A 25,918-nucleotide genomic window follows, 5' to 3' on the forward strand; every position below is an offset into this window, starting at 1 on the left:
CAAACTTTTATGTTTGTCTCACAATTTCCCCTGGTTGCTATGAAAATTTTCTTTAGCGTATACCAAAAATAATTTCTAAGATCATATTGCTGCTACAATAGTTTAAATGTTAAAGTCTGATCACAATTTCTATCTAATGCCTACACACTATTTTCTTGACAATTTTTCAGGGTGGTGCATTATGGTTTCAAAATCTTACAGAATATCCACATGGCGTCCTTGGCCCTGTCTTTCCTTTATTAATTGCTGGACTGCACTTTGTCAATGTTCAGGTAGTTCTCTAGCCTATTACATTTCCACTGTTTTTGTGTATCCAGTTACATGGCTCTTATTTGCTTTTAAATTTATGGGAATGTGAAGCAAAAATACTATTGCAAATCTGTCATGCATGCTTAAGTTGAGACTGCTCTATGGTCCAAAATAGCTAGGGGAATTTTGGATCAGGCGCCCAATGGGTGAATATATCCTTTATGTGATGCTGCATAAGAGATCGATATGGATCTATAACATGGAAGGATGTTAGCTAAGACATGGCTATTTAGTTATTCAAATTATCAGATGTGTATATGGTTGAAGACTCGGCCAATGACCAGTGACCACTTGTTCTATAGCTTATGTACAGTTCTTTCTTTGGTGTTTAAAGTACTTTATACCTGTTAATTCTGTCTCAACTTGTGGGCATTTTGATGCTTCTTGCAGTGAAATTAACATGAAAAAATGATATATTTCTATTCTCTCTTTCATAAGGTCATTAATTTGTCAGCTTCCCTTTATATGTGTGTGTGTGTGTGTGCGTGGGTTGAAAACTAAGTCTTTATCTGTTTCCAGATTTCTTTCATAAAGTTTAAGGATCAGGAATTGCCTGGAGTATTAGGCTTGCTTCAAAAGGTTAGTTGATGTTGCATCATTCCTGTTGAAGCTTTGCTGTATCATAAAAATCAAGTGCATTTTATTATCACTTGAACCATAGCATCTTGCTGCTTTTGATGCTCTGTACTTTACTGCTAATTGCTTTTGTTGCAGTACTATAGGCTTTGGTTAAATTTCCTGACAATCCCGATCCTATTTACTGCGTTTTGGGTGCCACAGGTGAAAAACTACTTCTTGTGATTGCTTGGTTGTGTTTTCTGATGGAACCTTTTAGTTTTTACTACCGTGTTTGGAACTTGCGTTTAAGGTTTACATGGAACAGTTGATTGGCAGTAATGTTATTTTTGTTATGAACCTATTTTTATAGCTCCATTGCACCAATTACTCTTCATGGTCTCTCACAGCTCAACTTTGGCTTCATGTTTGAAACTATAAAATAAGTCTTAGATTTCCTGTAAGTTATAACAAAAAGCTATGCTACCTTTAAGTGCATTTTCCTTTTGTAACAAACTCTTTGTCCTCTTTCTGCCAATTGTCTTTACAGGGAAGTCTGGTTTATTGGCTAACAAATAGTTCGTTGACTGCAGTTCAAGTAAGCCTTTGTAGTGATCCTTTGTTTTCCTTGGCCAATTTAAGGTTAGATTTTTCAGTGGTCAAACAGTGGTTGGTAAAAGGAAATGAATAGAATTGATTTCACCATGTTGAGGAGTTTGTTTCTGTTGTTGAATCTGTAGATATATTATGTTAAGGTGCATCCAAGGGCACGATTTTACAAAATTTTTGTTGCAGATGTTTTCTCATTCAAGTTCTATTCCCATTTTGTATTTGCTTTCTCACAAACTGCTGGGACAGAAAGCTAATATTCATTTTTGTAACACATACTAGAAAAAGAACAGTCCTAATGGCACAACTTAGCTAGTTCAATTGATAATTTTTGGGTTCTGATAATATTGGCTAAGGAAACTGGAAAACTTTACATGTATTGCATTGGTTTCTCTGGCTTTACCTTATTCACTTTATGACTGGCCAATCCTTGCCTCTTTCTACAAAATGACAAGCATAATGATTCCAGTTACAAATTGGTATATGCAGCAATTAGCATTGAAGCATCCTCGTGCCCATCAAGCATTGAGATTACATAAAAGATCTGGGCCAGTGATGGCTGTGAAGATTCCTTCAGAAAAACTGGTTCCTGATGAACTCCTTGTTGTAAGATTAAATATGCTGGACCGCTGGCTGAGTTTTTCTAATCATTGCAATTTGCAAGTACAATCTTTGCCTGAATATATATGAAAATCTTTTTGCAGATGGCTCTGCAACATCGTGTGGCTGGGAATCAGGATGAGGCACTCACATTGCTGAAGTATTGCAAAAATAGATCTACCATTTTCTTTCTTTTTCTAGGAAGTAATTTTGATGATGTTGCTGAATTATCTTTTGACATTCCATATTTTTGCTGTTAGTCTGTAGTTATGTGCTAGATATGCATGAACATGGTTCCCTATTTAAGATTATGCTTATTGCCAACTTTTTCCCTTTATTGGGCATGTCACGGAGAAAAGATGATAGTCTTTTTATGATAAAAAAGTACAAGAACATTTGAATCCATCAGTTCCTATTCTGAGATGTGAAGCCTCTCTTTTATCCGGTGAAACCATATGCTGCAACTATGGCCACATAAAGTGTTATCTAATCTCTTTGGTTCTGGTAATATAAATGGTTGCTTAATATTCTTGTTAAACTCATTCCAGTTCTTATTGTAATTCTATGTTGCACCATACTTCTTTGTCGACCATTCGTAACTCTGGATATCTATGTGTTTTTCGCCTTACGCTGCTGAACATTGGAAAACTGTTGACACTTGACAGAGAAGTATGTTGTCAAGATATGGCTTTGTAATAGTCTGGAAAATATTTTATTTTAACCTTCACTTGCTTGCTTTGGAATCAACATTTTCAACCTACATGCACAAGTTTAAAGTCGATATACTTCCCTGGATTGGATGAATCCAATGCATCAGATTTTTTCACATGAGCAGTCAAATTCAAACGCTAAAAGATGCTCTATCATGAAGCTACATGAGCAGTCACTTGGCTGCACCTACTTTTCGTCTCTCACATGACCTCTTACTTGTTTGCTTGGTTCTCTGATACATGGGACATATAAATTCAGATATTGGACCACCTTGCAGGGTGCTGTTCTTCTAGTGTTAATTACTGAAATGAATCACTGTCAACTCAGATTGAGCTATCAAGTCTCTGGCTGCCCATAATGCTGCAATAAGTAGGATTGCAGCAAAGTTAAATAAAAAGGGCTCTCCTCAACCTCAGCCTAGACATAATCTGATGCTGTTGAATCAGTTCCTCTTAATAGCTAACAGTTCTCCTTTGCTTGGTGAACATTGCCAATCTATTCTCAGATCAGGAGATATGTATTGAATAGCTTGGGTTGCTCACATCCATTGACTGTTTCATCTGCTCCCTTTCTGACTTGACTGTCCGTTAACCACTGCTTATTGCTGTTATTTCACTTGCTTTGGATGAATGTCTTTGAGTTCTCTTTCCTTTCTAGTTTGACAGTCAAACTCACCATTTTTTTTAACGGTTAATTCAATCTCTGTATCTCATCTTATTTTTCCTTAGTTGTGCCTATAAGGCTATGTAAATTTCTCAGACAAACCATAGATAGAAAGTGTCTGCTGGTGCATAAATTTTTTTGTATATGGCAATTTCCACAGGTGAATTTTATATGTTGCTTTCCTTCGTGTTTAGAATTCATTTGGAAAATGTGTTATATATTCATCAAAATGCAATAAGTGCATTAAAACTGCAATGTGGGTCATATCTGTTTCTTTAAAAAATAATGATAAATAAATACTTAACAATGAAATGGTCTTTTCTCTGCCTCATCTATATTTGATCATTTGCTGGCATGCTTGAAAGGATGTCATGTTAAAGATATTGGAGGGATGTTGTGGATCTGGATTTATGTCCATATCCAATATATATCACACACACAGGCATGGAGGAATATTAAGGGGTGGTGTTCTTGTGATTTCTTGTATCATTGCCATGTATAAATAATTAAATTGTAACAGGAGATTAGGGCACGCCTAATCTGTTGAAGTGTGTCCAAGTACATACTTTGGGTACTGGTACAACGGCACAAGTACGGGGACCTTATTGAAGCATCCATGTGACTTAGGAGTATGACAGCTAATCTCCTCAATTAGGCATTCCTTAATCTTCATTATCTTTTAATAATCTTTTCGTGATAAAAAATACAACATTTAAGCAGAAATTACAAGAGATGCCACTACTAGCTATATTGCACGACTTTAATATTAAGGCATATTGGATCTGGATTTGGGTCAGATCCATATGCTTTTCACCACCCTAAGTTGTACATGGTTTTGCGCTATGAGTAACTTGCTCTTCAACGTCCAACAAAATCTATCCTTTGTGAGGATCAACTACTTTCTATGTCGTATGGGTATGAATAGGGGTACCCATACGGGTGTATTTTTTAAAAACTTGGGTATGGGGGCACGACTATATATATATATATATGTATATACACACACACACATATATATAAGATTTTAAGCAAATGAACACATAAATTCATTGTTTACATTAAAAATATATGTTATTGAACGAAAATTTCCAAAATATAACAAAAACATATAAAAATACAAAAATATACCCAAAAATTATAAAAATTAAGTTTGAGTGTGCCATACCAGAACCGGTTCTCTTTGTTTGGAATTCTTAGAGAAGATGAAATGCTAGTCTAGCTCTTCTATCCTAGGTTGCTGAAGGGCATCCAACATGTCGGGAATTCCTTGTAGATGGAGGGTAGTTTGGCTCTCCTCTCCTCTGTCGCTAAAGGGCATTCAACACGTCGGGGTAGTTGAGCAGGACTCTCCTCTGCAGTGATTCTCGATCGGGCATCTTGGATGCAGTATTCAACATACAAGCTCTCGCTCAGTCAACTGAGCATCTTAGTGCTTTACTACCTTACCTGAGCTTCTCAATGAATGCATTTGTCAGGCATCTTCAGTCGTGCTGCACACATTGGCTCTCCTCTTTAGTATGTGACTCTGATTGGGTGAACTGCAACTCCACCCCTGTAGTGGAGCTTTCTAGCAACCCTCTTGGGCGTTGACGTGAATGCCATCGTGCACATCCCTCTGTTCAACTTTATGAACAAGTATACCCAAACTGTCCTCATTGTTGGTTAAGCAGGCTGACTACAAATCAGGTCCACATGACGTTGACATGGGTATTTTTATCTTTTAGAAGTGTCCATGTTACAGAGGTTACTTGGTCTTGGGTGCGAACGAATTGAGGCTCAATATCCTTCTCTCTAACCTTCTATCAAAGAAAATGTTGATCAATCTCTATATTTTTGGCACAACTATGGTGGGCTGGATTGAAGGACATATTTACAACACTTTGGTTACCACACATCAAAGTACAATGTGAGATCTCTTCTGCAACTTTAGTCAAGAGATGTTGCATCCATGTAACTGCTGCTATAGCCACTGCCATCGATCTATATCCTGCTTTTATGCTGGACTGATCTACGACTTGTTTTCTGCTGTTCCATGACACTAGATTTCTTTCAATGAAAACATTATATCCTGAGACTAACCATTGTTAATCAGGATCTCTTGCCCAATCTGCATCATGGTACCCAATCAGTTTATGTTTTCTCATTGGGTCCAAGAGAGTTCACCTATAGATTAACCCATCTCCCATTGTTTCTTTCAGATATCTCAATATGTGTCTCTTAGCTTTCATATATGAGGTGTGGGGGTCATGCATGAACCGAGATACCTAATTAAGTGCATAGACAATATCTAGCCGTGTGAAGTTAGATACTGCAGCATCCTAACTATGCTCTGATATTCAGTAAGATTTAAATATGGATCACCAATTCACCATCTCGTGCGCCCATTTGATGATTAAGAATACTTGGCATAGCTGTTGGTTTATAGTCTTTCATTCCTGCCCTGCTCAACACATCTAACAGATATTTGTGCTGAGAGACATTTTGTCTTTCTTTCAATCAACTTCTACACCAGGGAAGTGTCTCAAGTCCCCAAGGTCCTTCATCTTAAACCTCTTGTCAACAGTTTCTTCATACTGTTTATATGACTTTCTGAATTCCTAGTAATGTTAATATCATCAACATAAATTAGGTGGTGAGTTGTGATGCTATATGTACTGTAAACAAACAAAGAGTGATCTAGCATGATCACTGAAAGCTATGCTTTTGAATTTCAGTGTAAGACCTGTCAAAAGAGGATCTAGAGGCTTGTTTGAGGTCATATATAACTCTTTTTAATCTACATATGCTCTTGAATTGCCTTCCATGTACCCAGGTGCTTTCTCCATGTACACTTTCTCTTTCAAGTCCCCATGCAAAAAACATTTTTGACATCAAGTTAACTAATATTACAGTCATGTTCCTCAATAAGTGCCCAAAATAACCTGAATTGTTCTCATTTGCACAACAAGACTAAAAGTTTCATCAGTCTTGTCTTGCCTACTGTGTAAATCCTTTTTAAAAAAAAGGCAGACTTGTATCTTTCTATATTTCCATTGGGCTTAATTTTATATATCATTTACATCCCACAACATTTTTATCTGCAAGTATAGGTACAATCTCCTAAGTGCCACATTTTTGAAGGGCTTTTATCTCATCTTTCATGGCCTCAATCAACTTGAATGAATAGCCTAATGAAATGTCAGTGGCTCATCTTTCTTTTTTATGCCCATCTCTCAATTGGATGCCATGGGCGGGAAGACTGCCTGATAGTAGGAGCGAAGGAAGTAGGTGCAGCTCCATCTCTGTCTATGACTTTTTCAGTTTCAGTGTCCTCATGGTGACTATAGACTATGCCTTTATATCTGCTTTCCACTGTGGATGGAGAGAGGGTATCATCAACAACTTGGTGAACTCCTGGGCTATAATGAGGACAATCCTCATGACATCCATCCCCTAAATTGGCAAAAGGATTTGTACTAAGCCACAAATGATATACCTCCATTCTCTCCAACGTGACTGTTCTATCACTGCTCTGCTGATCAAAGTTAAGCTTGTCAAAGACAAAATTGAATGATATCTTTATGTTCGTTGGTGAAAACATAACATCTGTATCCTTTATAGTCTTCAATATATCCAAAAAATCTACATTTGACAACTTTGACCTAAATTTATTTATCTATGACTTGCAAACATGAACCTATCACACTCTTCCAAAAACCCATAGGTCATTGCAGTTTGGAATGATACTATCAAGAGTATGAAATGGGGACTTGTCATCAAGAATATTCATAGGCAGCCGGTTTATAACATAAACAACATTATGGAAAGCCTCAATTCATGGATTGATAGGGAGTTTAGTGTCGTGCATCATGCTCATTGCACTTTCCACAATGTGCTTGTGCTGTCGTGCCGCGATTCCATTTTGTTGGCGGTACGCAAGCAAAACATCCTTCTCCCTATTCCCTTATTTTGGAGATATTGAAAAGAATCACCGAACATAAACTCACCACCACCATCAGATTGAAAAAGCTAAATTGTAGAGGAAAATTTATCATGAACAAGATTGTGGAAGTGTTGGAAAAGAGAGAAAACTTCAGATTTACTTTTCATAGAATAAACTCAAGTGCGTTGCAAGTAACTGTTAACAAAAAAGAGATAATAACGATTTCCAGAAGTGGAAAGAATGGGTGTTGGACCCCAAACATCAGAATAAACAATTTCAAAGTGACTTAAAAGTTTTTTATTAACATAATTAAAAGGTAGTATATGACTTTTGCATAGCTAACAACTAGAACATTTTTCATCTCCAGCATCAATGTTGACATCATGCAGGGATGAAATTACTTGACACTTTTTTTTGATAAAGGACTCTCCCAATGATCTGATTTACTATGCCACACATTTGGCTTATTACATTTGGACACACTAAGGACTAATTGAGATTCTTTAGGAGATTTGCACTTGAGTTTTAAGTTGGAAGAAGTATTGACAATAAGATTATCTTAAAACACTAACATATTCCCTTCTCCTTTTCTTTAGTGAAGTCTCCTCCATGTGAAGGTCCTTGACTTGTATAGAAGATGTAAATTCAATTGAGGCATGCTTATCATTTACTAATTTTGACACAAGACAATATTCTTCCTAATATTAGGAGTATGTGTTAGGGACCGAGTCCTGGGTCACGGGTCAGGCCCATTAGACTTACCCAAGAACAAGTATAAATAAGGGTTGGGCAGCTGTAATTAGGGTATCGCAAAAACTATTGGGTGTTCCTTTGGGAGGAGAAACCCTAATCTGGAGATTAGGGCTGAGTGTGTGCACATGGAATTTGGTGTTTCCCCTTGTAAGGGCCCATCAAGGTTACCAGTGGCTAACAATGGTATCAGAGGAAGGCGCATGGTGAAGATCATCCATGGACCCGTCCAGCCATGGGACGACATTCCTGAATTCTGCATACTCCTGCATGTTAAAATATAAATCCTTCACCAGCACGTTGAAGATGAGTCTCTTAGGATTCCACCTCCTTGTAGAATGTGTTAAGATATTTAATGTCCTTGTAACATGTGAAGAGTCTCCTAGGATTCTATGTTGTAGTTAATATCCTTGTTATATGGGAAGTCTCCTAGGATTCTATGTTGTAGTTAATATCCTTGTAATATGTGAAGTCTCTTAGGTTTCTATGATGTAATTAATGTCCTTGGAGCTTGTGAAATCTCCTAGGATTCTACGATTGGAGACTCTTAGAATTCTGGAAATGAGATTATAAATAGAGGCCGTGCAAACCATTTTGGCTACGGCTTCTTCTCCTCAGTTTCTTCTTGTTTTCATTCTCTCTCCCTCTCTCTCTCTCTCTCTCTCTCTCTCTCTCTCTCTCTCTCTCTATCTCTATCTTCCTGCGTGAGTGCTGTTTTCTGGTTACAGATATTGGTGCTAGATTTCTATCATGGTATCAGAGCGCCAGGTTACGTTATCTCTACCAAACGAAATGCCCAAACAGGTCTGATCTGGTTAGAACTCTTTTCTTATCTTGTCTTTATCCTGAATTTACTTTTCTCTTGCGCAATTCTTGTTCCTTTTTCTTCTTGCTTACCCAAGGACACATCTTGTTATATCGTGTCTTCTTTCCCTCTCATCTTCTACCTATATACCATTCCTTTCTGCTGTCATGGAAAACCTTTCGCGTTCTGGCATGTCCTCAGGTTTTCTTCCTCACCTTATTACCAAAAAACTCAACCATGAGAATTATCTGATCTGGAAAAGACAAATCATGTCTTTCATAAGAAGTCAAGGCCTCTTTGGACATCTCGATGGTTCAACAAAGGCTCCACCAATATCCGTCTTACAGGAAATAAAAAATGAGGCAGGAGAAGTTATTGCTGTTCATGAAGACAACAATCCTGAACATGCTATGTGGATGAGACGTGATCAAAGTCTGGTTGCGTATATTTTGTCCACTTTATCTCAACAAGTGTTACTTTCAGTTTCTGATGATTGTACTGCAGAAGAATTATGGGAAACCCTTGCTGATACCTTTTTCCAAATATCAGAAGCTCGAATTATGTACTTAAAGAAAGAATTTCAGAATTTGAGCAAAGGTTCAACGTCTATCATGGATTATTTGGGGCGTATTAACGCCGTCGCAGACCAACTTGCTGCCTCAGGGAATAACATTTCTGATAAGGAAAAGGTGCAACAAACCTTGAATGGACTTGGGCATGATTATCATGCTTTTATTACAGCTCTTGAGGTCCTTCCTGTTCTGCCTTCCTTCAACTAACTACAAGGTAAACTTCTCCAACATGAAATGAATATGAAAAGAGTCATTGAAAGGACTGATCAAGGGAACTCCCAAAATGTGTTGGCTATGAATGTAAAGTTTGGTAAGAGCCATGAGAACTCCAACCATGGTGGTCGTGGCATTCTACCAACACCACATAACCAAGGTATGTCTCCTTTGGATACTTTAAAAAAAATATCAATTTGTTTTCAGTGCAACAAGAAAGGACACATGAAGGCACAATGTTGGTTTAATCCTCAAAATAAAAACAAAGGGGTAAGACATGATTATAAACAAGGAGGACAAAGTTCTAAATCCACCGCTGAAGATATGCAACAGCTATTGATGACCGCATTCTCAAAGATGACTATAAAGCAAAATGAGCAGGGAGAATGGTTCTTGGATTCAGGTGCAGCTACCCATGTGACAGGAAATGCAGGTAAATTGACTAACTTATCCCCTCATTACGGTAGAAGTTGCATTATAACAGGTGATGGAAAATCTCATCCTATTACACATATTGGAAATGCACATATTCCATTGTCATCCTCGTCTCTATCACTGTCTAATGTTGTTCTTGCTCCCAATATAAAAAGAACATCATATCCATTTCTAAACTCATTGATGATACAAGCTCTTCTGTTGAATTCACACCTTCTTCTGTCTATGTCAAGGACCTCCAAAAGAAGAAAATGTTCGCTAGAGGGGAGCGTCAAGGGAATATGTACGTCTTCAAGGAATGTCTACCCAAGGATTCATCCACTTTTGATATAGGATTGAAGACATTTTCTCTTTCTCATAATGCGTCATCAATGCCAAGTTCTTGCCATTTTCAATCAAAAGTAAGGGGCCCTAACCAATTTTTGGAGTCTGATTTGTGGCATAGTCGGCTAGGACACTGTGGTCGACATTTCATTGAACAACTTGTCACAGATAGTCTCATTCCAAGATCAAGTTTACCTCTTACTTCAAGTGTAAAAAAATGTTCAAGTTGTGGACTTTGTAAGAGTCATGTTTTACCTTTCCATAATATAAATCAAAGGGCTTCCAAACCTTTTGAAACTATTTTTTCTGATGTATGGGGGCCAGCCCCTATTGATTCCATGTTTGGGTCAAGATATTATGTCTTATTCGTTGACTCTTACTCACGTTTCACCTGGATTTACTTCATGAAACACAAATCAGAAGTACCTCACATATTTCAAAACTTCTATGCCATGATTCAAACTAAATTTTCATCCAATGTGGTGCATTTTCAATGTGATGGAGGGGGAGAATATTCCTCGCTTGATTTTATTGAATTTCTACGTGAAAAAGGGATAACTAGAGAAATTTCCTGCCCTTACACACCACAACAAAATGGTGTAGTTGAGCGGAAACATCGACATATAGTTGAAAGCGCGATGAGCATGATGCATGATACTAATGTGCTCATTTCCTTGTGGACTGAAGCCTTCCATACTGCTGTATACATAATAAATTGTTTGCCTATGACACTCTTGATGTCTAAATCGCCATATTTTACACTCTTAGGCAAACAACCTGATTACAAGAACTTGAAGGTTTTTGGTTGTGTATGCTATGTTCACGTTGATGCTGCCTTGAGGAACAAGTTTCAAGACAAAGCTATTCAATGTAGATTCGTTGGATATGCTGATGAATATAAAGGTTTTCGATGCTATGATCCAACAACTAAACGTATCAAAACTTCAAGAAATGTCATTTTTGATGAACATAGTTTTGATAATACAAATGAAATGCCTATGACCATTGAATCTTATGATCCCTGGACCAGTACACAATTATTCAATGCAGATCCTGTTATAGAAAATGATGTGCCTCAAAGTGAAGATTGAGAGAGAGCAATACAACCGTCGGATATGGCTCAGTGAAAATCAAGAAGATCCAACACAGTCATCAAGTCATCACGAAAACAATAATGAAGAACAGAGCAACGATGCACATCGGTATTCGGGTCTTATCTACAGTCGACGACTAAGGGACAGAGATGCTCACAGTGAAGAAGACAACATGCCCCACCTTAGAAGATCCCAACGCATTCGTCATCCCATTCACAGGTGGGTTAGCTATGATTCTTTATCACTTGATTTTCAATTATTCATAGCAAAAGTTGGCAAGGAGGAAGAACCTACTTCATTTGATCAAGCATCAAAATCACATCATTGGAGAAAGGCTATGAAAGAAGAAATGGATGCTTTGCATGAATGTGGAACATGGGAGATCGTTCCGAGACCACACGAAAAGAACGTAGAGGGCTCCAAATGGGTATACAAAATTAAATACAAACCTGACGGCAGCATAGAAAGACACAAAGCAAGGTTAGTAGCAAAAGGGTTTACACAACAATATGGAGAAGATTATGATGAGACATTCAGCCCTGTGATCAAAATGAGAACAATTCGCGTGATTATATCATTGGTAGTTGAATATGGATGGAGACTACATCAAATGGACGTGAAAAATGTTTTTCTTCATGGTGATTTAAGGGAGGAAGTATATATGGAACAACCTCCAGGATACACGAAAGGAGACTCTCATGCATGGGTTTGCAAACTAAGAAAATCTATTTATGGACTTAAACAGGCCTCACGTTCGTGGTTTGACAGTTTCTCTTGCAAGATTCAAGAATGTGGTTTTCGGAGATGTCCTCTAGATCACTCTCTTTTCATTTATCGAAAGGAAAACATATTTACTTTACTTCTTATATATGTTGATGATATTGTTATCACAGGCAATTCAGAAAAACACATAGAAGAAGCTAAAGTTTTGATGATGCAAAACTTCAAAATGAAAGAGCTTGGTGATTTACGATTCTTTCTTGGAGTGGAGATTGATAGACACAATAATCGCCTCACATTGACACAACAGAAATACACGTTGGATCTGCTGAAAAAGTCAGGTATGTCTGATTGTAAGCCTGTTGGAACTCCTAGTGTTCTAAATCAAAGACTAAGTGCTCAAGATGGGGAGTTATATAAAGATCCTACGCAATATCGAAGTATTGTTGGGACACTTCAATATCTTACATTTACTAGACTAGATATTATATATGTTGTGAATCAAGTATCTCAATTTATGCATGCACCTACAGATACTCACATGGATGCTGTCAAAAGAATATTAAGATATCTTAAAGGGACAGCAGGAGATGGCTTAGTTTATGGTAAGAGTGAAAATATAACTACTGGACATCAACTTATGACATTCACAGATGCAGATTGGGCTGGAGATCCCGATCAAAGAAAGTCCATTTCTGGTTTTTGTATTTTCATTGGACGTAATCTTGTGTCCTGGAGTTGTCGAAAGCAAAAGACAGTAGCAAGATCCAGCACTGAAGCTGAATACAGATGCATGGCTGCAGGTACTGCTGAAGTTACATGGGTTAGACATTTGCTAGAAGACATTGGAGAAAAGATTAAAACATCAATGTTAATGTGCGATAATCAAAGCGCTATTAACATTGCCTTTAATCCCGTACAACATGGTCGAACAAAGCACATTGAGATTAATCAACACTTTGTTAGACAAAAGGTGGAAGACAAGGAGATTCAACCTATTTATGTTCGTACAGATGAACAAGTTGCAGACTTATTTACAAAAGGATTAACAAAGGAACGATTCTGGTTTCTAAAAGGCAAGTTGTACATGGTGCAAAACCATGCACAACTTGAGGGAGGGTGTTAAAATATAAATCCTTCACCAGCACGTTGAAGAGGAGTCTCTTAGGATTCCACCTCCTTGTAGAATGTGTTAAGATATTTAATGTCCTTGTAACATGTGAAGAGTCTCCTAGGATTCTATGTTGTAGTTAATATCCTTGTTATATGGGAAGTCTCCTAGGATTCTATGTTGTAGTTAATATCCTTGTAATATGTGAAGTCTCTTAGGTTTCTATGATGTAATTAATGTCCTTGGAGCTTGTGAAATCTCCTAGGATTCTACGATTGGAGACTCTTAGAATTCTAGAAATGAGATTATAAATAGAGGCCGTGCAAACCATTTTGGCTACGGCTTCTTCTCCTCAGTTTCTTCTTGTTTTCATTCTCTCTCTCCCTCTCTCTCTCTCTCTCTCTCTCTATCTCTATCTTCCTGCGTGAGTGCTGTTTTCTGGTTACAGATATTGGTGCTAGATTTCTATCACTGCAGTTAGGAGCAGAGGCTTATGTTTTGTGAAGCCCTGATTCTTGGAGACCTGATCAGCCTGAAGAGTATGAAGAATACATCAACAATCTCACAAGTTTTGGGTTGTGGCTACGATGGCAGTTCTTTCTCTACTGGGCAAAGAAGGCTATTGAGAGCTATGTCGTTTGGAGGGTGCTGCTCTTGGCCGATTTGGCCAAGAGCAGAGCCATCTCAGTGGGGATAGAGGATGAATTCGAGAGATTGGGTAATGGACATTGGTGGTTAGGCGTCAAACCAGAAGGGGAAAGACGTCGATTGCAGTTTCTAGGATCAAGCTGGGCACCTCCTAAGCACAAGCCCCAACTGGAGACCAGACAGCAATTGATCGACCAGATATTGAGGCAATTAGAAGAACATGAGCAGAATTGGCTGAAAGAAGAATGCGGCAATGACCTTGACCAACAGTACTGCAGGCATGGAGAAGGAGTTGAGGAAGAGGATGCGCAAAATTTAACAGGCATGGAGAAGACAAACCAGGGAGTTGCCGACCATGGAGTTGCTACCACAGGGCAAGAGGAGTTGGGTTCTAGCAAGAAGAAACAGATACGAAAGGGATTGGCGTTAGATCATTCCTTCATTCCTATTAGGAGGTGCAAACGTGACATCAAAGAGAGGTGCGGGAAGTCAGTAAGGCAGCCTAAGAAACCCCTGTGGAGTAGAGTCATGGATGCAACAAAAGAGTATGTATGTCTTTGGCAATGGTGAAGCCTTGAATTTTAGGTACGCTTCTTCATTTTCCTTCAATCCTGATGGAGTTCTTTACAAGCTAGTGCAACCGCTGTTAAACCAGATTTGGCCTTTCGGAATGGGAGATGAAGGAGGCAATTGGCTGGAAAGAGAGATTAGGATAATTCCATGGGGACGCTGGGAGTTTGGGTTGCCGGAGAATAGGCAGCGTCACATATCGTCATGAATGTTCTAAATCCTATCTTGAACCCTTTATCTCCATTCTTCCATGGTGAGGGTTATCAAGTCAACATTCCCATGGTGTCCCTGATGTACCCCGAGTGGATGTGGATGTGGAAGCTGCACATGAAATTTGTCCAACAAGGACAGAGTCCCTTCGCCTGCCATAACAGTAGAGGAACCATCTGCGAGAGAAACTCGTTCCCTTTCCGAAGATAACTTATATTCATGAAATAATTTTGGGTTACCTGTCATGTGGTGAGTGGCACCACTATCCACAATCCATTCCCCCACAGAAGAGTTACCTGTATCGCCAATAACTGCAAGAGCATGATTAGCCTTTGTCTCATCTGGTGTCTCGGCATGGTTGACATCAATCCGACCCAAGTAGGCCCTCGGTTCACGATTCTGGTCAGCAGAAATGGAGACTTTTTCTCACTGGATTTGGGCACCTCAGACACATGCATCTTCCCAATAGAAGACCTCCCTTTGTTTCCCTTTTTCTCTGGATGAAGATCCCAATAATAATCCACGGTATGACCAGTTTTCTTGCAGTGAGTGCATCTGCGAAGAGATCTGGTCGGGCCTCCAGGACCACGACTCACAAGAGCGGATCTCTCATGATAGGGCACGAGATCCCTCTTGCCCTCATTTGTGACCAGCCTTCTCTGTTCTTCTGCTTCAACACAGGAGTACACATCTTCAATACTGGGCACCTCTTCTGAATTCAGAATCTGGCTTCTAACACCTTCAAACTCATCATTTAAACCAGCTAGAAAGAGAACACCCTATTTTCCCATACCTGAGCTACATAAAGTGCCTGATCTTGGGGACAATGCCAAGGAATATCAGAATGATAGTCAAGCTCTTCCCACTTGGCCTTCAAAGCCCCGTAGTAATCTGCAACAGAAGAGTTCCCTTGTCGAAGGCCATAGACAGTCTTCACTATTTGGTAAGTACGAATTGCCGTTTTCTTTTGGCCATACATTTGCTCTAAGACTACCCACATGTCTCTGGCAGTCTTCTTCCGAAGGATAAGGGGCTGAATATCGGCGGAGACGGAGTTGACAATCCAAGTTTTCACTTATATCCTCAAGAAACCAAGTGTCCCATACACCACTTGTCTTTGCCGGTTCAGGGTTCCTTCCATCGATATAGGCAATCCGACCGCGGGCAGCAATCCCCATAGTCATAGTAGCCGACCACGAGAAATAGTTCTCTTTTGTAAGGCGAAGAGTAATGACCTGAGCGGGAACATTCTCAGTTTTAAAGACCCCGATTTCAGATTGATTGGTGTTAACGGTAGAGGAAGAAGAAGCTGCCATAATCTCAGGCCAGTCCGACAAAGGGCACGGGCGGCGGTAAAACACGGACGGAATCGGCGACAACAGGGAGTACCAGCGGAAGCAGAGAGCAAGGGCGACGTCAAGGGAGCAAGTCGCGACAGCAAGGGCGACGTCAGGGAGCAAGTCACGGCAGCAAGGACGACGTCAGGGAGAAGGTCGACGGCGGCGGAGCAAGGGGGACGGCGGGTGGAGAAAACACCACTGCGGCGGCGGTGATGGCGCACAGGGCGACGGCGATGGCTCACAGGGCGACGCAGCCGGTTGGAAACGGCGGCGGCGGAGATGGCGGCGACAGTGATGACGACGGCAGTGGTGGTAGTAGCAGCAGCAATGGTGGGTGGAGAAAACACCACGATCACCAAAAACGTCCCAACCTCGTTGGCTCTGATACCATGTAGAAACACGAACACAGAGAAAGAGAAAACGAGGAACACGATGTGACATGGAAAAACCCTCAACAAGAGGAAAAAAGACCACGGATGAGGAGGAGCTGGTGCCCACTAGCAACCGTGCCCACTAGCAACCAGACTCTCTCTTAAGATTTCATTCACCTTAAAGATTAGGGTTACAATGATATAAGTATGCTCTAATTAGGACATACTGGATCGGGTCCAGACCTGGACCCGTACACCAATATCCGTCAACAACCGACAACTATAAACAAGGTATATCTGAGACCAAAGAATTTCTTCAAGCACTTTGTCACAAAAGATCTTGGTCTCTTTGTCACAAAAGACCAAACTACATTTTAGACTCATTGCATGAAACTGGCATGTTGGGGGCAAAACCTGCCACCATTCCCATAAAAATCCTCGATTGCACCTACATGATGAGGAGTCAGAACCTGTAGAAGCCAAGATGTATAGATCCTTAATTGGAAAACTTCTTAATGTGACAGTTACAAGACCAGATATTAGTTTTGCAGTGGGAAAGCTGAGTCAATTTATGGAGAAACCAAGGAAGATTCATTGGAAAGCTGCATTGATGATACTCAAATACTTAAAGTCCTCTCCTGGTAAAGGACTACTATTCAAGAAAGGGAAAACCTTAGATGTCCAAGTCTATAGTGATGCAGACTATGCAGGATCTGTTGAAGATAGAAAATCTACTATTGGATTTTGTGTTTTTGTAGGAGGGAATCTTATATCCTGGAGGAGCAAGAAACAAAATGTGGACTCACGATCTAGTGCTGAGTCAGAATATAAGGCAATGGCCCAAACGACAGCAGAATTAACATGGGTTACATCCATGCTTGAAAGCCTTGACATTCCAGTTCAACTACCTATGACAATGTTTTGTGATAACAGGGCAGCCACCTATATTGCAAACTATGTCACATGGGTACGGGTACGGGTGCCGGTACTGGTACGGGTACGGACCATTTTCAAAAAACTTGGGTACGGGCTGTACACACACAGACACACACACACACACACACACACATATATATATATATATATATATATCAAAAAATTGCAAACAGAATAACATATTCAGTATTCACACATATATATCAAAAAATTGGATACAATGGTAAAAGATAATTTATTCTAACGACACAACCACACAAATTTATTTTGATATTCAAGAAAAAATAAAATTGCATGCCATTCAGCCAAGCTTCAACAGAGTGTTGACCCATTCAGCCATTCGGTAGCATGTAAAACCATAGAACATCATAAGAAGAAAAATAAAAAGTAGCATATGTATAAGTAGGCTGGTAGCGATACACAAGAAGAACAATAAATCAATCAATCAAAGTAACCAAACACACGGTCTGACACGATATTGCAACAATCAAACAATTACAAAGGAAAAAAAAAGGTAGATGAAGAGGATGTCCAAAAAAAGCCATTGTGCAGTCGTGCTTGCACTGAAACTGAGACAAGAGAAAAAAATTGACTGCAAAACTACTTATTTTTATACACAATCACATTGACTACTTGTTAGAATATCTCTTCTTCTATTGACGATGAAACCCTCTCGGGTAGAGAAAGGGCGAGCCAGAGGGAGAGGTGATGGGTTTTCAGGCGATGGGTTTTCTGCACATTGTCTCCGTCGCCAGTCGTCACCGGTCGTCGCCGTCGCCGGTCACAGTCGGTGGATCCGATGAAAATGAAAACAAAAAATGAAAAAAACAAAGTCACAGTCACCTCCTGTCGCCGCCGCTGTCGTCGCCTGCGTTCGCCGCCCCTGCCGTCGCCTGTGTTCGCCGCTGCTTCGTCGCTTGAGAGAGACGAGGGGTAACAGTCGTAAGAGGTAAGACGCAAGGGTTTCGACGCTTTACGTTTTTTTTTTTATGTCAAAATGATTTTTAACATTAAAATGAAATAAACGTTAGAAAAAAAATGGACAAAATTGGACCCGGTCAATGTTGACCGTGTCCAATTTTGGACGGATATGGCCTCCGGTACGTTGACCGTACCCGGTACGATCAATGCGTACTGGAGCCGTACCCAGGCCCGTACCGGTACCGGTACCGGTGTCGTACCGGTACCGGTAGGGTACGCCTCCATAAGAGGCGTACCCATGTTACATAGATTGCAAATAACCCAGTTTTTTACGAACGAACTAAACACATTGAAGTAGACTGCCATTACATTCGTGATTTAGTTCAAGGAGGAGCGATTTCTACAACTTGCGTGGTCTCTGAAGAACAAACTGCTGATATCTTTACTAAAGCTCTTGCAATTAGTGAATTTTCAAAGTGTCGTAACAAGCTGAGCATGGTAGATATCTATTAAGGCTGGGCGTCGGGCCGGGCCGTCGCCGGGCCGGCCCAACCCGGCCCGGTACGGGCCGGGAAAATCTCGGCCCGGGCCGGACCCGGGCCCGACAGCCAGGCCCGATAACCAAACCGGGCCGGGCCTGGGCGGGAAGGGCGGCCCAACGGCGGCCCGGCCGGCCCGACTCCCGCCCTCGGGCGGTCGGGCGGCCTCCGCCCTGAGCCCTTGGCTCGCTCTCCATCTCCCTCTGCTCGTCTCCCTTTCCCTTCCGTCTCCCTCTCCCTTTGCTCCTTCTCCCTTCCGTCTCCCTCTCCCTATGCTCCCTTCCGTCTCCTTCTCCCTCTGCTCCCTCTCCCTTCCGTCTCCCTCCCGTCTCCCTCTCCCTTCCGTCTCCCTCTCCCTCTCCCTTCCGTCTCCCTCTCCCTCTGCTCCTTCTCCCTACCGTCTCCCTCTCCCTCTACCTCCCTCTCCCTCTCCCTCTCCCTCTGCTCCCTCTCCCGTTTCCCTCTCCCTCTCCGCCTCCGTCCACCACAGCCCCGCTCGCTCCCCTCCCTCTCCGCCTCCGTCTCCCTCTCCCTCTCCGCCTCCGTCTCCCTCTCCCTCTCCCTCTCCGCCTCCGTCCACCGCAGCCCCTCCTTCTCCCCTCCCTCTCCGCCTCCGTCCACCGCAGCCCCTCCTTCTCCCCTCCCTCTCCGCCTCCGTCCACCGCAGCCCCGCAGCTCCCCTCCCTCTCCGCCGCGATGGCCGGCCGTTCGGCAGGCGAGCGGTGGAGGGCCTGGACGAGACGCTCGACCGCTCGGGCGGTCGAGCGCGGGTCGGATCCACCAAACGGGCCGGGCCGGGCCTGATTTCTGTGGCCCGGGCCCGGTACCCGGCCCAGCCCGGCAATATATCGGGCCGGGCTCGGGCCCGGGTTTCAGGCCCGGCGGGCCAACCCGGGCCGGGTTTTAGAGGGCCGGGCCGGCCCGGCCCGATACCCACCCCTGATATCTATGCTCAAGCTTGAGGGGAGTGTTGACGTTGAGGTAGTTTTTATAATATTAAAGAACTTGACAGTTCTTTAATTATTTACAATAACTTTTTGGTTTACATTGTAATTCTGTTTTGTACCCTAATTCTCCCTTAAGTAAGGGTTAGGGTAAGTGATCAATAAGATTTTAGGACGTGTTTTCTTGTCTCTCTTTCTCTCACGACAACAATGTATTATACACATAGGCATGCAGGAATGTTGAGCAGTGGCATTCTTGTGATTTCTTGTCACATAGAGAAAATTAAATTATGACAGGAGATTGGGACATGCCTAATTTGTTGAGGCTGCCAACCTCCTGCTGCTGGAGCCCTTTCTCAAATACTGGTTCATCTTCATCCTTATGGCAGTGGTACTTGCTGGTTTTTCTCGATCAAATAATGCCATGTGATAGAGCTAGGCAACTTTAATAAAGGGAGCATCGCTTTTATGACCCTTTAATTTGGATTGGCATAGCTTTTATAACTTCTGTTTTGACCTTGCATTGATTTTCTATTTTATGTGCTATTAATACACCGTGCTGGTCAAATATTAATGATGACTCTGGCATGTATTTTGTGTGTGTATTTCTTGGTTGACTGTTTGCATGATGTTCCTGAGAAATATCTCCTGTGAAATGTCCTGAAATAATTTTTTGTTAAGAATATGCTTGGGTAAAACATCGCTGGTCCTGATTGTGGCCAAAGAATGCACTTCTTATTTGTAAGTACTGACTGACTGAAGGAAGAGGTCTTCTGATGCTTACTATAACTACAGACTGGCAACTCAGAAAGATCCTAACATGATAAAAGCATTGATTGCTATGGGTGAGATACTGCTCTCCAAACAGCTGCCGACAGAAGCCAGTGAATATTTCAATTATGCAATTAACAAGGTATAAGGTTGTTATTTAGCCTTCTCTGTTTTGTTGCCTTCGATTTCTTGTAGTCAAAGAAAAGCAAAAACACAATGTAGGCTTCTTATTGATTGAACAGCATATTACGTTTTGGACCATTACTGTAGTTGTTGTTTTCAATTTTGTAATGAACAGATGAATAATGAGGAAGATGAAGGTATTCTAATCTCAGCGCATCTTGGAGCAGGGGTTTCACTGTTTTTACAGGTAAATTTTTTGTTGAAGCCAAATGATCATCTATAAATAGTGCAACTCTCTGGAGAAGGCATACGCAAATCCCACTACTGCAAGTAAGCCTGGGCAACGGGCCGGTTCACCGCCGGGCCGGGCCGGCCCGGCCCGATCGGACCCGGGTTCGGGCCGGGAAAAATCTGGCCCGGGCCGGGCCAGGGCCGGATAGGTCGCCCGGCCTGGCCCGACTCCCCGCCCTCGGGCCTCCGTCCCCCGCTCCCCTCCCTCTCCGCAGTCCGCCCCCGACTCCCTCTCCCTCTCCCTTCCCGTTTCCCTCTCCGCTCCCCCTCTCTGCTTTCGCTCCCCCTCTGCTTCCCTCTCCCTCTCTGCTCCCTCTCTCCCTCTCCCTCTCTGCTCCCACTCCCCCTTTCCTTCTCCTCCCTCTCCCTCTCCGCTTCCCCTCTCCCTCTCCCCCTCTCCCTCCTCCTCCGTCCCCTCCTCCACCTCCTCCACCTCCGTCTCCCTCCCCCTCCCTCCTCCGTCTCCCTCCCCTCCCCCTCCCCCTCCTCCTCCATCGGAGGGCGACGGGAGGGCGGGGGTCGGGAGGGGGAAACCCGGAAAGGGAAAGGGGGTCGGGAGGGCGGGGGAAAGGGAGAGGGGAGGGCGGGGCGGGCCCGGGCCGGGCTGAGCGGCCCGACGGGCCGGATCGGGCCGGCCCTTACCCTGCCGGGCCGGCCCGGCCCGATGCCTAGGCCTAACTGCAAGTTAAGAATTCCACTACAAACAAGGTTCAGACTTGTGCCTTTGTCAGTGCCACTCTTTAATCAAGGGTATTGAGGCGTTGAATATGTCCAGTTTGTAGAAGCACTAATTAAATGGCAAATTGGTATAGGCAACATGCAAATTCCATATTGGCTGCATTCTATAATGCGAATTGTCTATGAACATGTAGTCTCCTTTCATTTTGGTGCTGCAGGGGAGAAAAATGGAAGGCCTTCTACATTTAAAAAGAATTCCAGATTTCAAGGAACCGGAAGATCCATGGGGGAAAGCTTGCTACTTCAAGGGCTTAGTTACACTTGCGAGGTAAGTCAAAACTGGATATGCACGCAAATACGCACACATGTGCACCCGCATACACACATTCTCACACACATGAAAGCCAAATCTCTGGTGATTTTTGGCAGTCTTATAGCCTCTATTCTTGGTGAAACTTCTGAATCCCTATGAACTGAGACGTGCATCAGCGTCTCCATCTTCCAAGGACCCAGGGTGGATGCTCATTGTTTCCACCAAGAAAAAAGAATAAACACTTTAGGTGGAGTGGTTGGTAGGGAAACTGATATGAGGAGTTCAACACTCTCCTTCATGAGCTCTCCTCTGCATAGTGTTTCAATGAGAAAATCACATTACCCTGCTTTCCTCACAAGAGTACATGTAAACCACATAATTGCATAAAGCTTGTTAAAGTATGCAACTTGGTTTGAACAAGAAAATCACATTATCTTGCTTCTGAGAACAGCTTCAGTGGGATGCCTTTGGGTCTAGCCTGTGTGTGCAAGTGTTTCCTGCCGCAGGGAATGAACTGGCCTCTGGAATCTTCCTTGAAACATCAGGATCACCATGGCTGTTTATGGGAAGACCTGTTAATCAACTTGTTGATAGAAAGATCAGGAAATATCCGAAGGGCGGTTGCCTTGCTCCTCCACTTGAGTGTAGCTCTCTGTTATATCCACCTACCTCAAGGGACATTAGAGATAGGCTTTGTTATCATCTTCATGGCCACATCTTTTCATATCATTACTTGCACATGAGAAAGTAAACCTGATCATGCTGTTATCTTTTTCTAGTGCTCTGTCGCAAGCGGGTGAGAAAGACGAGGCAATCATGTATCTTCAAATGGCTGCAGTTTACGATCCTTCTGTCACCAAGTACATCCATGAGATCCAAAAAGAGCATACGCAATAGCCCCTTCTGTGGCCGATGGATAATTTTTTCATCTTATTTTATATCAATTTATCTGCCTCTTGGTTAACAGGAGGTTATATGATACATCCATGTCCTCTCTTTTATCGGTATTGTATGCCTGCCTCGTGGCCATTTGGAGGTAACAAGGTTCTGCTGAGCAGCTTGATATTTTGTAGTTAATTCTTTTCCGTTTGTAGTTAGAATAAATTGCCAAGTGTATGATCTGCACAAATAAACTTTAACCATGTGTTTATGGCTTCAGTTTCAGCTTTTGCCAGGTCCGTGATCGATGTACATCTGTAATGGAATATGACGTGTATGTAATCAAATAACATGTTAACTATTTTCATTAAAGAATTTTCCAAAAATGAGTTCTTAAAGAGATTTGAAAAATTGAAGATAGACGCGGTGTTTCGCATAATCGACACGATTTAGATACCTTATATAAGCTGAGGCAAACGAATAACGTGTACAAATAGTTATATATATATAAAAAGTGAGGATTTCAAAATTGTTTTCTTTTTGGATTATTAGATATAAAGAGGTGTAAGAAAAATAGAAAGGCGTAGGAAAGATGCCTTTTTTGTCCTGAAAAGTGGAAAGAAAACGGTTGAGGAAGGCAACTCAAATGGGTTAGAAAACAAGACTGGGTTAAACCCAACACGAGTGCTATGCGGGTTGATTTGTCTCGTTTTCGGCTTTCACTGTCTCACTCTCCCTTTTATACTTAGTGGTTTCGATTGGGGGGCGTTTGATGGTTTGGCTAAAATTATAATTCCTCCCTAAACTGGAATGGAATTAGAGTTGTAGATTCGAATTTCATTCCTATTTAAAGGTCTGGAGATATCATTATAGAATTAAAATGACCTGTTTGACAAAAGAAAAATTAGAAATTTGGGATTAACGAACGTGTTACCCATGGCTTCTTTGAAACACCTCTTTTGATGAAAGGTATGGGTCTCCTCTTCCAAACGCCCTTCCTTAAACATGCCATCGTGAGGGCATTATAGGTCGAATCTAGCAAACTGCAGCTGTGCAATCGTCACAAAGTACTCGACTTCTTCATCGTCCAAGAAGCCTAGAGTTGAAGTTTTTGTTGAAGATATGGGCATTTCTTTACATTGGTGAGTGTCATACTTGTCCAGGAAAGCTAGGCACCATTAATTTCATGAGTCCTACAATCTTGAGTGCTTACAATCCTAATCCCTACAATTTGTTTCCATATTTGCAAAAAACAAATATCGTTTCGTCTAGTTCTTAATACTTTATGAGAGGGGCCAGATAAAGTGTCATGTCACTTAGACTGGACATTAGTTAATTAGGAGTAAAGACTGACTAGGGATTAAAATTGCTATCAAATCCCTTCCTACTGTTGCCTTGGACTACAATGTTTTGATAATCAATATTGAGGAAGAGAAAAAAACAAATTGTGATAGGAGGATTTTCAAGTTTTACAAATATAGGCTTTGTGGATAGCATAAGAAATATTAGTCAGAAAAAGTTCTACTTAGGCTTACAGATGCCACATGATCAGGCTGATAAAAAAAGTTGGAAACTATTCTAAAAAAAACTAACATCTTAGAGTATCATATTCTTTAGTAATGTTCATGAGAAGTGTCTAAGAAAATTGGAAGGAGTTCAAAAGGAATATGGTGTTCCACAACTCTTAGGAAGCTGAATAGGAATGCATGCTTAATTATGAGTTGAACATAGAATTGAAGGAGGAATTTTTTTTTTATGGAAGTAAAATCTAAAATAAAATGACTTATGGAAGAGGATAAAAATGCCAAGTTGTGTATGCTCAACACAAATGGTAGAAGCATATGAACAAGGTTATAATAGTCAATGGGGTAAGCGCAAAAGTCCTAGATTGATGCATGAGGTGGCTATTGGTTGTTTTAGAGATTTCTATAGAGAAGTAAATTAGGGAGAAATCAAAATTAGTCAGTGTTTATTATGAATAGCAAGAAGGCGCCAGGTTCAAATGAATTTGTTATTCAATTCTACAAACATTTTAAGAAAGGATGTATCAAGGTAGTGGGAGACTTCTTTGAAGGTCAATCCCATCCTTAAGTCCTAGGAAGCAATTCCAATCAAAGACATTAGGATTACCATACTATGCAATTGTCTATACAAGACAATATCTAAAAATCATGATGGGGTGAACAAAGAACAATTTCGTGAAATTCATCAAGAAAGATCTGGGGGCCTTTTCCTTGAATATAATCAACCAAGATCAGTTTATTCTTTGCCACAAGATGTTCAATGGTCTCAACAACCATAAAAGACATTCACTATTTGTAATGCTTGACATCTTTCAGGCTAGCCGGATCGAGTTCAGATCTGGACCCGAACCCATTTGCGTGAGGAGCCCAATGCGAGGGCCCTTCTCCCTCGCCTCCCTCACGTCTCCCTATTCTTCCTCTTTGCCTTTTTCCTCTATCTTGACCGTTGAGAACAGGAGGAGGACGAGGGTGCAGCGGCGACGCTTGGGCCAGCGGAGGAAGGACGGCGGCGGCGGTGTTCGGTAAGCCCTCGACCTCTCCCTAACTCTTCCTTCTTCTCCTCCTCCCTCTCCCATTGTTTCTGTCATCTCCCCTCTCAGCTGCACGGCCTCCTCCTGTGCAACCCTCTCCTTCTCGTTCTGTCAAAATCTGTCCCACTCCCTCACCCACACTCTTTGCTCGAGCACGCTTAGCCCACGCTCACCCCTCTTTGTCAACACCCTCATTCTCTCGCGCATGCTCTCTCTCTCTTTCTCTCGCCACTCTCTTTCCCCTTCCGCCAGCTCTCTTCCACACGGTCCCTTTCCTCTACTACCCTCTCGCCTCCTTCTTCCTTCTCACACACTATCACCCTCACTGCCCGTCTTTCCCCTTTGACTAAACTCTCTCTCGTTTTCAGCCTCCCTCGTATCTACCGTAGGCTTTTCTAATGGCAGACCCTTCTCTTGCATTATTTCTCGCTGATTTT

General features: G+C 41.8%; 1 protein-coding gene across 2 annotated transcripts in view; it reads left to right on the forward strand.

Annotated features, from left to right (window-relative positions):
- The window catches only part of LOC116267843 (ALBINO3-like protein 2, chloroplastic), a 37,832-nt gene extending 14,626 nt beyond the window's left edge, over window positions 1–23,206 (forward strand). Inside the window, exons 5-14 of one of the 2 annotated variants that reach the window (XM_031649770.2) lie at window positions 171–272; window positions 829–888; window positions 1,024–1,089; window positions 1,415–1,462; window positions 1,963–2,079; window positions 2,178–2,233; window positions 20,668–20,785; window positions 20,942–21,013; window positions 21,954–22,063; window positions 22,828–23,206. In XM_031649770.2, coding sequence (XP_031505630.1) covers window positions 171–272; window positions 829–888; window positions 1,024–1,089; window positions 1,415–1,462; window positions 1,963–2,079; window positions 2,178–2,233; window positions 20,668–20,785; window positions 20,942–21,013; window positions 21,954–22,063; window positions 22,828–22,945 — 867 coding nt within the window. In that variant the 3' untranslated portion in view covers window positions 22,946–23,206. The remainder of the gene's footprint in view (window positions 1–170; window positions 273–828; window positions 889–1,023; window positions 1,090–1,414; window positions 1,463–1,962; window positions 2,080–2,177; window positions 2,234–20,667; window positions 20,786–20,941; window positions 21,014–21,953; window positions 22,064–22,827) is intronic. The other variant, XM_031649771.2, reaches the window with a different exon arrangement.
- Window positions 23,207–25,918: the final 2,712 nt, after the last annotated feature.

Source organism: Nymphaea colorata, unplaced genomic scaffold, assembly GCF_008831285.2.
Source record: "Nymphaea colorata isolate Beijing-Zhang1983 unplaced genomic scaffold, ASM883128v2 scaffold0001, whole genome shotgun sequence".
Classification (NCBI taxonomy): Eukaryota; Viridiplantae; Streptophyta; class Magnoliopsida; order Nymphaeales; family Nymphaeaceae; genus Nymphaea; species Nymphaea colorata.